This window comes from Momordica charantia (genome assembly GCF_013281855.1).
Source record: "Momordica charantia cultivar OHB3-1 chromosome 3 unlocalized genomic scaffold, Mcharantia_2.0 BLBB01000003.1, whole genome shotgun sequence".
In the NCBI taxonomy this organism is placed as follows: Eukaryota; Viridiplantae; Streptophyta; class Magnoliopsida; order Cucurbitales; family Cucurbitaceae; genus Momordica; species Momordica charantia.
This window is the reverse complement of record NW_028275161.1, coordinates 19213808-19225292: the sequence shown is the minus strand read 5'-3', so window position 1 is coordinate 19225292 and position 11485 is coordinate 19213808. Positions and strand designations below refer to the sequence as shown.

The window sequence follows — 11485 nt, the reverse complement described above, 5'->3', positions numbered from 1 at the left end:
GAGACTTTAAAGGTACTTTATATACTTTAACAAGTCACCAGGAAATTACCAAGCTACTTTACCTGTCCACTAGTTCTTCTTACATGGAATGGAATACAACACTGTTTCAACACTTTTTTTTTTTTTTTTTTTAATATTGACTGGGAAAACAATTGCAGGGGAAGAAGTGAATACTAAAAGAATCTAATTTACAAGCACTTTCAGGCTTTTTTTTTTTATGCACTGTATTGCTTGCTGCAAGTATGTTGAAACAACACCTAATATTTGAATCCTCGTTGTTTACAGGGAATTGACAGATCCTAAGGGAATATAAGTCAAAAGGCCAAAATAAGATACAGGGTGAACTGAACTCTACTACTCCATCTTACAAAAGGAAATGAGCTTATTCACAAAGATATATTATATATTTTATTACAAATGCAACGACTAGCACCTCTGTGAGAATTGCTTCTTGGGGAAAAATACGTTTCGTATCAACCATCAGCCATCAGCCATCAGCCATCGCTCCAGGAATCGTCATCTTCACCATTGTCGCTTCCAACAGCCTGAGAAATTACTCAATAGTTATGACAAGTCTTTTATGTACAACGATGTAGTGCAGAGTAGGAAAACAAGACAATGAAGAACCTGGCGGATCGCATTGGCTTTCTCCAAAATTGCTGTGACTTTGACGTGGGTTGCGGGTCCTGCTGTAGTGGTCGGCTTCTCAGTCACTGTGCGTCTAAGGTTGAATGACTGGGGTATCATGGTGTTGAGAATAAGTTAATAATAATAAGAACTATCACTTTTGATATGATTTGTAAATCTTGATATGTAATTCGAAGTGATAATGCTTAATTACATGTCTTGGAGAATCTAAACAACAAAAATTATGTAAAAAGAATTTTCAAGGGCATCTTTTACAATTCAGTAAGGAGCCGTACTTCTAGTTATTCATATTAGAATACTATGAATGTATATGGTGGCCGACGTGCGATTGTGCAAATACTATATTGTCTGCAAGTTATGGTTTTATCAATAACTAACTGCAGGCGCTGGCATACAGATGGGACCAACAACATAACCAAACTGAGCTTGAATGATTTGATTTGGATAGCTTTGTGCAAGGAATAAAACCAACTATATTTTATGTAGCACAGGTTTATTGTCATTGAATTTCAATTTCCAGCAGAATCTAACAAAATCTATAGGAGGAAATTAATATTCATAAAAAACGTAAGAAAGGTTGTTTACCTTTGCTCTAATTTGTTGCAGGAAATCTTCCCTAGCATCCATCACATTTCCATTTCCAATGCGGTTTTTTTCTTTTTGATCATGCATCGTCACTTGCTCTGGCTTCTACATTCAACAAATGCATTAGCAATCATGACTTCCCGCAACTTACATCATTCTAACCTTTTTAATCTGTTGTCAAAATAACCACTAAACTACCAATTTACCTTGGCATTTGGTTTGGTTTCAATGGACTCATGAGTTATTTGCTGCTGGAAGACAACTGGTTCCACCTGTTTTGGATTAGCTGTTAAATCCTTCTGGTCTTCAGACATATCTAAGGATGCTTTTGAAACGCACCATTGCGCAGGAGGAAGAGGTGGTGGAGCTGGAGTAGGATTATCTGAACATTGCGACTTAAGAAGATTCACAGCATCAATATTGTTGATTCTTTCGCTCATTGCCGGGTTTACAATGTCAAAACATGGAAGATCAAGTAAAGGACCAGCAAGGGATTCATCCATGCCATTCCTAGTGTTTAAACTTCCACTTCCACAAACCACTGTAATGCCATTCTTTGGGATCCCCTCAAGCTCAAATGAAGAATCCATCTGAGACATGTGTAAATCATACAAATTCTGGCCTTTGCTTTCTGGAGTGTCATCTGATTCCCACAGGTCAGAATTTGACTTAGAGTGATCACTAAGACAATCATCTGACATACATGGAGATGACCTACAGAATGTGTCATCATCAGACTCAGAGCCAATCTCATGCACAGAAATAGACTCCTCGGGGGCCAACTGAAATGAAGGAAATATGTCCTTTGTGCTTCCACGGCCTTCACTGCCATCGGGAAATTTCAATTTCAATTTTGAAAGTTCAAAGCTACAAACAGGATGGAAAGAGATCTTCATGTGATCAAGTGGAGGCGAAGGGGGACATGAATCTATAGGAGAATCACAGCCTAAGTGCTCTTTGGAAATAGATGTCGTTTCAAAACTTTCATCATGTATTAGTGTCAGTTTTCTATGAAAGCCATTTACAAACAATTGGTCGCTAAGTCCAGAAATTTGATTGGAGTTTTCATCTTTCTCCATACCGGTTCGAGTACACATGCCATTGACATCCGGTACGGCTGGAGATGCAATTCCAGCCATTATTGCACTTGGCTTTACCATATCATTCATGTGGGCACAACTAGATCCATTACTCGAATTATTGATACTAAAACTTTCATTCTTGGCATTTAAATCACCTCTTGACAATTCCTGAAATGGAGTACAAGTCCTTAATATATTACCAGATGTATCATATTTCTGATCACCATGGTGCAACGAAGACTTATTAGAAGTTGAATCTTTTTCATTGTTAATACCATCTTTGTGCAAAATACCCACTTTAATTTCCTGTGCATTACCATTGATCACATATGCATGATCATAAGGGCCACGTTTCTCACCTTTACTTGAGTCCTCACTAGAAGCATTTGATACAGCCCAAGAAGGAGGTTTCGATGGCTGAAGTCCTAGCAAGCCACCATTAGTCCAAAACCTATCTGAAGGATTGCTGGATAAAGAAGTTTTTCCGGATTCATGCACCTTGTTCAATAATCTAATTCCTGAGTGATCCTCTAAACTAGAAGTGGAGTCGGGAGGGAAGGAATTGCTAATATCAGATTCCAATGTGGAAATTTCTTTTCCATGCAAATTGGTTACTTGAGGACGGTCAGGACTAGAAACCTTCAAGGTGTTTTCAAGCCTTTGATCATGGTAAAAACTATCTGAAGAAACTAAATTTGAAATAATACCTTTGTCAAAGGACTTTTGAGGATCATTACTCAGGTTAAGAATTGTAATATCAGGATTCAAACTAGATTCAAGGAGGTCGTGCATTGGATCTTCTGCTTCACACTTTATATTGGACAAGCATGGTTCTACTTCTCGTTTAGTCTGGCAGTCAAGGTCAGTTTCAGATTCCGATTCAATGGTGTTGAGTGCATCCATATAATTGTCTGTTTCACTTTCAATTTCATCAAACACATTCCTATCGTAAATTGATTCTGACTGGTGGCCATCATTAGCTAGCATGCTTATTTGTTCATCATTCCTGAGGTAAAAGTCTTCCATTTCATGTGGATCCAAGGTATATTTAGGTACAAGAACCTCATACTCTTTATCTTTGTTGTCCTGTTGACTGCTCGGCTCCACTATCTCCAATTTTTCTCTACCATCCTGTTGACTCCCTGGTCCCACTATTTCTGCCTTTTCTACGTTGCCCAGTTGAGCCCTTGGCTGCACAGTTTCTGCCATTTCTCTGACATCCTGTCGAGTCCTTGGCTGCACTATTTCTGCCATTTCTCTAACATCCTGTCGAGTCTTTGGCTGCACAATTTCTGTCATTTCTCTAACATCTTGTTGAGTCCTTGGCTGCACCATTTCTGCAACATCCTGATGAGTCCTTGGCTGTACAATTTCTGCCATTTCTCTAACATCTTGTTGAGTCCTCGGCTGCACTATTTCTGCCATTTCTCTAACATCTTGTTGAGTCCTTGGCTGCACCATTTCTGCCATTTCTCTAACATCCTGTTGAGTCCTTGGCTGCACTATTTCTGCCATTTCTCTAACATCCTGTCGAATCTTTGGCTGCACTATTTCTGTCATTTCTCTAACATCTTGTTGAGTCCTTGGCTGTACAATTTCTGCCATTTCTCTAACATCTTGTTGAGTCCTCGGCTGCACTATTTCTGCCATTTCTCTAACATCTTGTTGAGTCCTTGGCTGTACAATTTCTGCCAGTTCTCTAACATTTTGTGGAGTCCTTGGCTGCACCATTTCTTCCATTTTTCTAACATCTTGTCGAGTCATTGGCTGCACCATTTCTGCCATTTCTCTAACATCCTGTTGAGTCATTGGCTGCAGACTTTCTGCCCTTTCTCTAACATCTTGTTGAGTCCTTGGCTGCAGACTTTCTGCCCTTTCTCTAACATCTTGCTGAGTCCTTGGCTGCACCATTTCTGACATTTCTCTAACGTCCCATTGAGTCCTTGCCTGCACTATTTCTGCCGTATTTCTAACATCCTGTTGAGTTCTTGGCTGCACTATTTCTGCCATTTCTCTAACATCCTGTTGATCTCTGGACCACACTATTTCTGCCTTCTCACTAACACCATGCTGACTCCTGGGCTTCACTATTTCTGCCTTTTCGTCCCATGTGACATGAGAAGAGAAACTCAAATCGTTTTGATCCTCTAGTGCATACTGAAATTTATCATCTACAATCCTCCTTTGTTCATCTGGGACAACTGAATCAACAGCATCGCTAAATTGCATCAAACTTGAACTTGAAGATTCCCTAAATTCCCGTTCTTTAGTTTGCATGGAAGAACCTAATTTCAAAACGTTTCCTGCATATCCTGACCCGGTACCTGAATCAAAAGAATTTGAAGAGTCCCCAGCATCTGATTTCATCGTCGTATCAGCTGTAGCAGTTTGAGAAAATGAAGCGCCTTGGTTGGTAAGGGAGGTAAACTGCAAGCTGCATATCTAGTTGTCAGTGATTCATTCAATTAAAGAAGAAACGTTACAAAGTTAATCATTAGCAAGTATACCTGCTATTAAGACTGGAAACTGATGCACCATGTATCACTTCTCCATTGTGCACCAATGATCTTTTTCTCTATGCATTGTCACTTAATTTGTCAGAATGTCTAATTCATAACAGCAAAACTGATGCATTAAACTTACTTGCAAAAATGAAAAGAGAAGATAAAGGAGCCAAGTTTTGATTTCAAGAATATAAAATTACACTATGACTCTACATTCCTGCTGTTGTTAATGCCTTACCAAAGGCTGATAATTGATGATAATGGTGTGGAGGCAACAAATAACTCATACATTAACTTCTTTCATATAAATAAGAAGTTTAAAGTTAACCGCTTATTTGAAAAGATATGCAGGTACATCCGACTGAGAAAATGCATGTAACACAGACAATTCGATTTTTCACTGCATACCTTAATCTTTTGAGCCTTTTTGTCACTCCGGACCTTCTCTAAGCTTACTTTCCCTGAGGTTGATGTTCTTTTGAAGAATGTTGGATCTGAATAACGCTTTAAACAAGATCCAGGACCCCCCGTATCAAATCTGGATGGAAAGAAGAACAGCACTGTCAAGCTTGCGACTCATTATCAACAAGGAGAAATATGGTAAACAAAGATAAAGAAGTGATCATACTTGTCTAGTAAATGCAGTTGTGGGGGATCACGACTTTCTTCATAGGAGTCCATAATAAATCGTGGCAGGTCATGATAGATGAAGTGATTTTGTTCGGTTCGAATACGAGGATGCCACTCAGAACCTGCAAAGCAACTGCTTAACATTATACAAATATGCAAATTTGGTCAAAAAGTCACAAAAGAGAAACCACGCCACTCCAAAAGCACATCTACATAAACCCATTATCAAACTCCAGTTTGCAATCAGGATGTTGGATGTGAACTTGTAACTGTAACTACATATCGCTATGGTTTACACAAGACATTGAATGTGATGGTTTTAAGCTTAACAAGATAAAAGCAAAGAGCAAACTCCTTGCATATTATCTTAAACAAATGTGACCACAAGATATAACCTTAGTTTTTGGCTAAAGCAGCATGCTTGAATATAGGTGCCGTGGCAAAACAAAACAGAAGACTTATTAAGCCTAACTATTCTTCTTAAGGACACATATAGAAATGGTTGGAATGTGCACTTCCTCTTTTCTTTTTGAAAATAACCGAGAGAAAAGTTTCACACTGTGGAAAAAAACAACTGTATAAATTGATAAGGTATTATCTCATCGGGTCCCAAGTACTTCTAATGACAAGTTGATAGCACTGGAAAAAATTGAAACAAATTAAGTTAATAAGTTGGGCGGCAACTGAGTCATACCAGCTGTGTAAGCAAAATGAACGTGACTTGTTTGAGCTAGTATTGCCTTCTCAAGGGAAGGAAGTGCAGCTTCAATCTGTTTGACACGAACCAACACTTTGTGGCTTCTAGAAGCTGTTGTCATCACCTGTTCCTGCAACCCATGAAATACCTCCCCCGCAAATCTACAACAAAACAGATGATACCATTCCCATTAGTTTAAATGTTTTTTAGAGCATACTTGCATTGTCCCCACCCACAACCCCTTGTTGTACTAAAAAAGAAAGAGCATACTTGCATTGGACAAAGGAACAATCAAGCGAAAGCCTATTTCAAGGACTCTGAATAGATACCAACACAGAGCTAGCAGTCACCTTTCAGAAAACTGTAGGCTTTACTTTTGTTATTTTCCAAAGAAATTCTAATGGTCTATCACTACTTTTAAGTGAACCTATATGACCATATAAAAGATTGCACGTATGTCAATTATTTTAAGCTTTAAAAAGAGAAAGAAAAACGAAACAACAAGTTAACAACAGATCCGTCCCATCCAGTACCCAAGTAAGAACAAACAGTGAAATCATTCCCTCAATAATTAAGAGCAGAACGCAATTCTGATTTAACAGAATTCATTCCTTCACTTTTCCCTGTAAGGTACAACAAGTTCAATCCAACCAAATTAGAAAGCAAAGAATAAGTAGAAATAGATAACAGCTCTACGATCCAAGTTCCATATGGTGTTCTTTGGCTTACTTTTGGACCCCTCTCTAATCATTTGAACTACTAAATTGGTAAATTTAACTAAAAATAATGACTGGTTCTAGCTAAAAAACAAAAAATATTATTCACAACTCTTTCGTTAGAGTTTATTTTAGAAGCAACTGACTATGTCATGCTGTAGGTGATCTCTCTCAGTAACTATGGAGATCAATACATTCTGATTTATAAAATTAAATAATATAAAATTAAAATCCCAAAAAAATAATTCTGATTTGACTGTATTCTATTGCTTCCCACAGTTGTTTCCCAAGTAAGATACAAAACCGAAGCTTCCATCAAATGAATCAGAAACGGAAGAACAACAAGTCTCACGCGAGTAGATAAGTGAAACAATCGATTTCAAAGTGTTGCTCAATATTTCCGAAATTTCCCGTTGTAAGAGGCCTCTAACTCCCACTAATTTAAGCCTCATTAAACAGTACGAGACGTAAGAAATAGCCACAAACATGAATACCTAAGCGAAAGGCCTAATTCCCTACTTGAGATTAAAACGCGCAAGGCAGGTAATAGCAAAGAAACGTACTCAGCAAGATCGCCCAACTGCCTCAAGATCCCGACGAGGCCAGCAACAGCTACACCGTCGAGCACAGCTTTTGGGTCTTCATTGTTTGCCTGCTTGTAGAGCTCCGGGTTTCCGAGCTCGAACTCGCTCTTCACCTGCACCCTCACCAGCGGCATCTTCCTCTAATTCCTCGTAGCTCCTCTCTGCATTTCACGAAGTGAATGCTACGGATGGAAAACGGAAGCGCGGTGAAATTGAAGCTGCAATGGAGCTGAAATGGGGAAAAAGAAGAGCCAAGTTGCCACAGAGAGAGAGTTTGGTGCGGGGATTGGAGCAGCTCAACTGCCGCAGAGGGCGAGCTTTTCTGAGTTTTGTAGGACATTGCCAACTCCTGAAGCCATTCTTTTCCAGAAAATAAAAACAAAAAAAATTATATTTAATAATCCCACCAAAACACAAAAGAAAAACAAAATCCTTCGAGTTCGTTCAATGCCGCAAACTCAAAATACCAAAAACCCACAATTGTTTGAAGAAAATGACGCTCGTGTCCCGCTATGCGCTGGCTAGCTCGGGTTGGTCCGACTGGATATGGACCTCATCCTAGTCGGACCGATGAGGCCGTGAACCACCGGAGACCTTAAAAACATGGCCCCCACAGCTCCTTGGTGGACCCCACTCTTTTGGATAAATAAGGAAAATCAAAATTTGTATTACATGTTTTTGTTTTTATTTTTCTTTCAATTTCGGGTTTTCAGGTCATTTTCATATACTAAATATCGACAAAGACTGTCTTGTTGGTTAAGAATTTAATTTAGATCATGGTATATTTATTAGGGTAACTAAATAAAATACTAATATAGTTGTTGAGAAACTTTAATTAATTAATGGGAATAAAATAAAGAGGGAATTGGCTGATTGTGTAGTGAATGGAATGGTATTGGTAGCACTTAATTTCCCACCTAATCTCTTTATGAACAAAACTACTTCACCTTCCCATCACATTACAAACTTTAATGTCTTTCCACAATCAGAACTCACATTCAATTGCACTTTATGAGAGAATATTCTTTTTAGGGTATATTTTTTAAAATTGCTTTGTTAAGTAGGTTAAAATTTCAAGATTTTAGTCAATTTTAAAAACTTAAATTTTTTTTACTTTGTTAGTTTTTAATGATTGATTAAGCATTTCTCAGAAAGGAAAAAAAAAGAATGGTGATTAAACACAAAATCATCATCCAACACTATTAAGCAAATTATCAAATTTATTTTTCTTTTAAAAAAAGTTAAATTATTTTCATGGAAGTGAGTTGAAAATATGTACGGCTTTTTGAGATAGAAATCTACAAGGACAAGAATAAGATAAATAAATGCAATTCATAGATCTGAATTTATTACATTTGACTTTTTCACCTCTTATAAATATTTGATCATTTCATTTGTCTCATTCGGTTCATTTTAATATCCAAAACCATTTCTAATGTTTTTTTTAATGTCATAAAATAACAAAATATTTTGGATGCCATCTGAACCCAATTGCACTGTTTGTTTTGATTCGGTGAAATTTTCATTAATTCTTCTTAGTTTAATGATTATTTTTTTAAGTTAAATTTCGTCATGTTCTTTTCATTCTTTAAACTTTTAAAAGAATTCTAGTACATCTACAACTTTCAGAGTTTGATTTTAACAAATATTTGACGTTAGCATCATAATTTTAATATCAATATTCATCCCACCTGAAAATTATTAGGATCTTTTTTTCATTATCAATTGGTTTTGAAATATATACTTTGATAAATATTAAAATAATGGACTAGTAAGGAAGTGATTTGGAATGATATTGTTTGAACATGAAATAGATCATCTCGCGAAACTGGAACCAAGGAGGTTGATCTATGCTCAAAAACTTCACACTAAAATAAGTGGAAAAGATTTGTGTACCTGACTAGTGAAGCCAGTCTCTCTATTTATAGGTTTTAGTCCATGGGTCTCACATATTCAACGGGATAACTGCTCAGAGTTCGCGACATGTTATCGAAAAAAGTGGTAATTAAAAGTAGTATGACGTGGAGTTGTGATCGTCAGCTCGTCATTTTATAATAAGGTCGACCATTAAGATCTATATATTGGTTAATTCAATCCTTAAAAAGACACGTACAACTATAAGATGTAATTAGTCGGCTTGGCTAAAGGAATGTGGCCTAACTAATTCGTCATCTCTTTAGATTTATGAATTGAAGTGATAATTAAGTTATTATGGTGACGTAGCACTTTTCAACCCTTAATACGTTGACATGTGTTAAGTCGCCAAATTTCTTCCAACTAATACGTACCAATAAATGACAAAAGAGAATGTATGGATCCGTGGGTGGGCCAAAAGAAAATTGTTTAAAATATATTCTTTTTGGGATGCATACCTTTATTTTGTTCCATTAATCTACTTGTTTATGTCAAACATCATGCCAAATCTATCCTTTGCAATTAACACATGTTAAGTAAAGGTGCTTGTTGAGGCAGAATTTATGCCCTTTGAGATTTCACCAAATTCGCACCAATTAATAATGAAGCGGCAACGGACGTCAGCTTACAAAACAAAATAACACTAAACACCAGTGTGGTGCTAACCACATAGACTCTAATGCTTAAGTTATAATCGAAATGAGTCGAATATTGAGAGTAGGTTATTCAGCGTATCGGACTAAACTTACTGTTCTATTTATAGAAGTCGAATTCTGATATCCTTAGTAAACATACCCTTATGGGCTATGACATCTTGTTGTAGGTTGGATGTTGAACCAAGGGGCTGGTGGCCCGCAATTGAGTTTCACCGAGGCATATTAGTTTGGGCCCACCTTCACAAGGCCATTGGAGGGGCTTCATCAAAGTTCTTGGCCAGTGGCCACAATCTGGTCGAACCTGGACGGGCGAGATCTGGTTGACCAAGACTTGGTTAGCCGAACCTAGTTAGTCGAGACCTGGCAGGACTATGGACCTGGTCATGTCCTAGATCTGGTCATGCACGACATCTGGCCATACCCTAGATCTGGTCATGCTCTGGATCTGGTTATGTCTTGGACGTGGTTATGTCTTGAATCTGGTCATGCTTTGGGCCTTGAACCTTGGTGTGTTATTCGCGTGTTAGGTCTAGTTTCGTCTCCCCATAACAATGTTAAGTATTAACAGCACACCTAGTTTATTATTAAAAAAAATGAAAATCTAAAATTTATGGACTAGGTAAAACTACAAAAATTTAGGACTAAATTCACACAATTATTAAATTTTTAGATAAAACTTATCCTTTACTGCAATTTAACCCTGCATTATTAAAATGCTTGTACATAAATAAATATTGAGTCATTAAAAAATGTCCAAACTCAAAAGTCAAGAACATTCAGACACCACTCAATTTCTTAATTATGGGTCATGTCAATAAAATGGGAACTTGGCCATACCAAAAAAGACTATGAATTATATTCATGCTTGTTATGATGCTGAATAAGATTATGATAGTTGTAATGTGAATCATTTACTTTTTTTTTAATTTAATTATTCTGTTTTTTATTTAATTTTTGCCCATGAAAAAGGGAGGCTGATCAGTGACAACCATCATTTGTTGAATATATTTTTGTTATTTATTTAGATCATGTTTATGAATTACTTTACCATCCATAAAATAATTCAAAGTTGAAAGAACCTTTTAATAAATTAATTATTGGAATAAAATTAGTATAATGTAATGTTTTAAAGTGAGCAATTTAATAATAAAGTATATCATCAACATCAGTAAAAGTTTTGTTTTATTTCCAATTATGAGAACCATCCAGAGTGAAGAAGAAAATTTAATAGGAAACCAAGAACAAATTACAAGTACAAATTATATGATCTTTTTATTTAACAAACCAGGGTGAAATTTTTTAATTTTTGACCTTTACATGTAGCTATGCTCGTATCATTTATATGATCTCTATTTGGTTTAAAGTTAAATTATACTACTTCGTCACCTTTTATTCCTAAGGTAAATTTGTCCCATTATGCAGCACGACAAGTCCTAACCTTGTAAAATCGATCTTTTCATTTGCTACGA

General features: G+C 36.7%; 1 protein-coding gene across 3 annotated transcripts; it reads right to left on the bottom strand.

Moving 5' to 3' along the window:
- Positions 1-241: 241 nt before the first annotated feature.
- Positions 242-7831, bottom strand: WAVE2 (SCAR family protein). Of its 3 annotated transcripts, none has more exons than XM_088121691.1 (9): positions 7426-7831; positions 6144-6307; positions 5448-5571; positions 5228-5357; positions 4823-4890; positions 1440-4749; positions 1234-1335; positions 628-735; positions 242-545 (listed from the first exon to the last, which is right to left on the bottom strand). In XM_088121691.1, the coding sequence occupies exons 1-9, from the start codon at positions 7578-7580 to the stop codon at positions 495-497; spliced, it is 4212 nt and encodes a 1403-aa protein (XP_087977817.1). In that variant the 5' UTR covers positions 7581-7831; the 3' UTR covers positions 242-494. The 3 variants fall into 3 exon arrangements, with proteins under 3 accessions (XP_087977817.1, XP_022139965.2, XP_022139966.2); XM_022284273.2 differs by having other exon boundaries at positions 1234-1338; positions 7426-7829; XM_022284274.2 differs by lacking the exon at positions 7426-7831 and having other exon boundaries at positions 1234-1338; positions 5448-5582; positions 6144-6284.
- Positions 7832-11485: the final 3654 nt, after the last annotated feature.

Coding starts and splice junctions, on each gene's coding strand:
- WAVE2 (XM_022284273.2), bottom strand. CDS start 7,580: ATGCCGCTGGTGAGGGTGCAGGTGAAGAGCGAGTTCGAGCTCGGAAAC. Junction 6,308..7,425: donor CAGTTGGGCGATCTTGCTGA/GTACGTTTCTTT, acceptor GTTTTGTTGTAG/ATTTGCGGGGGAGGTATTTC. Junction 5,572..6,143: donor TCATTTTGCTTACACAGCTG/GTATGACTCAGT, acceptor GTTGCTTTGCAG/GTTCTGAGTGGCATCCTCGT.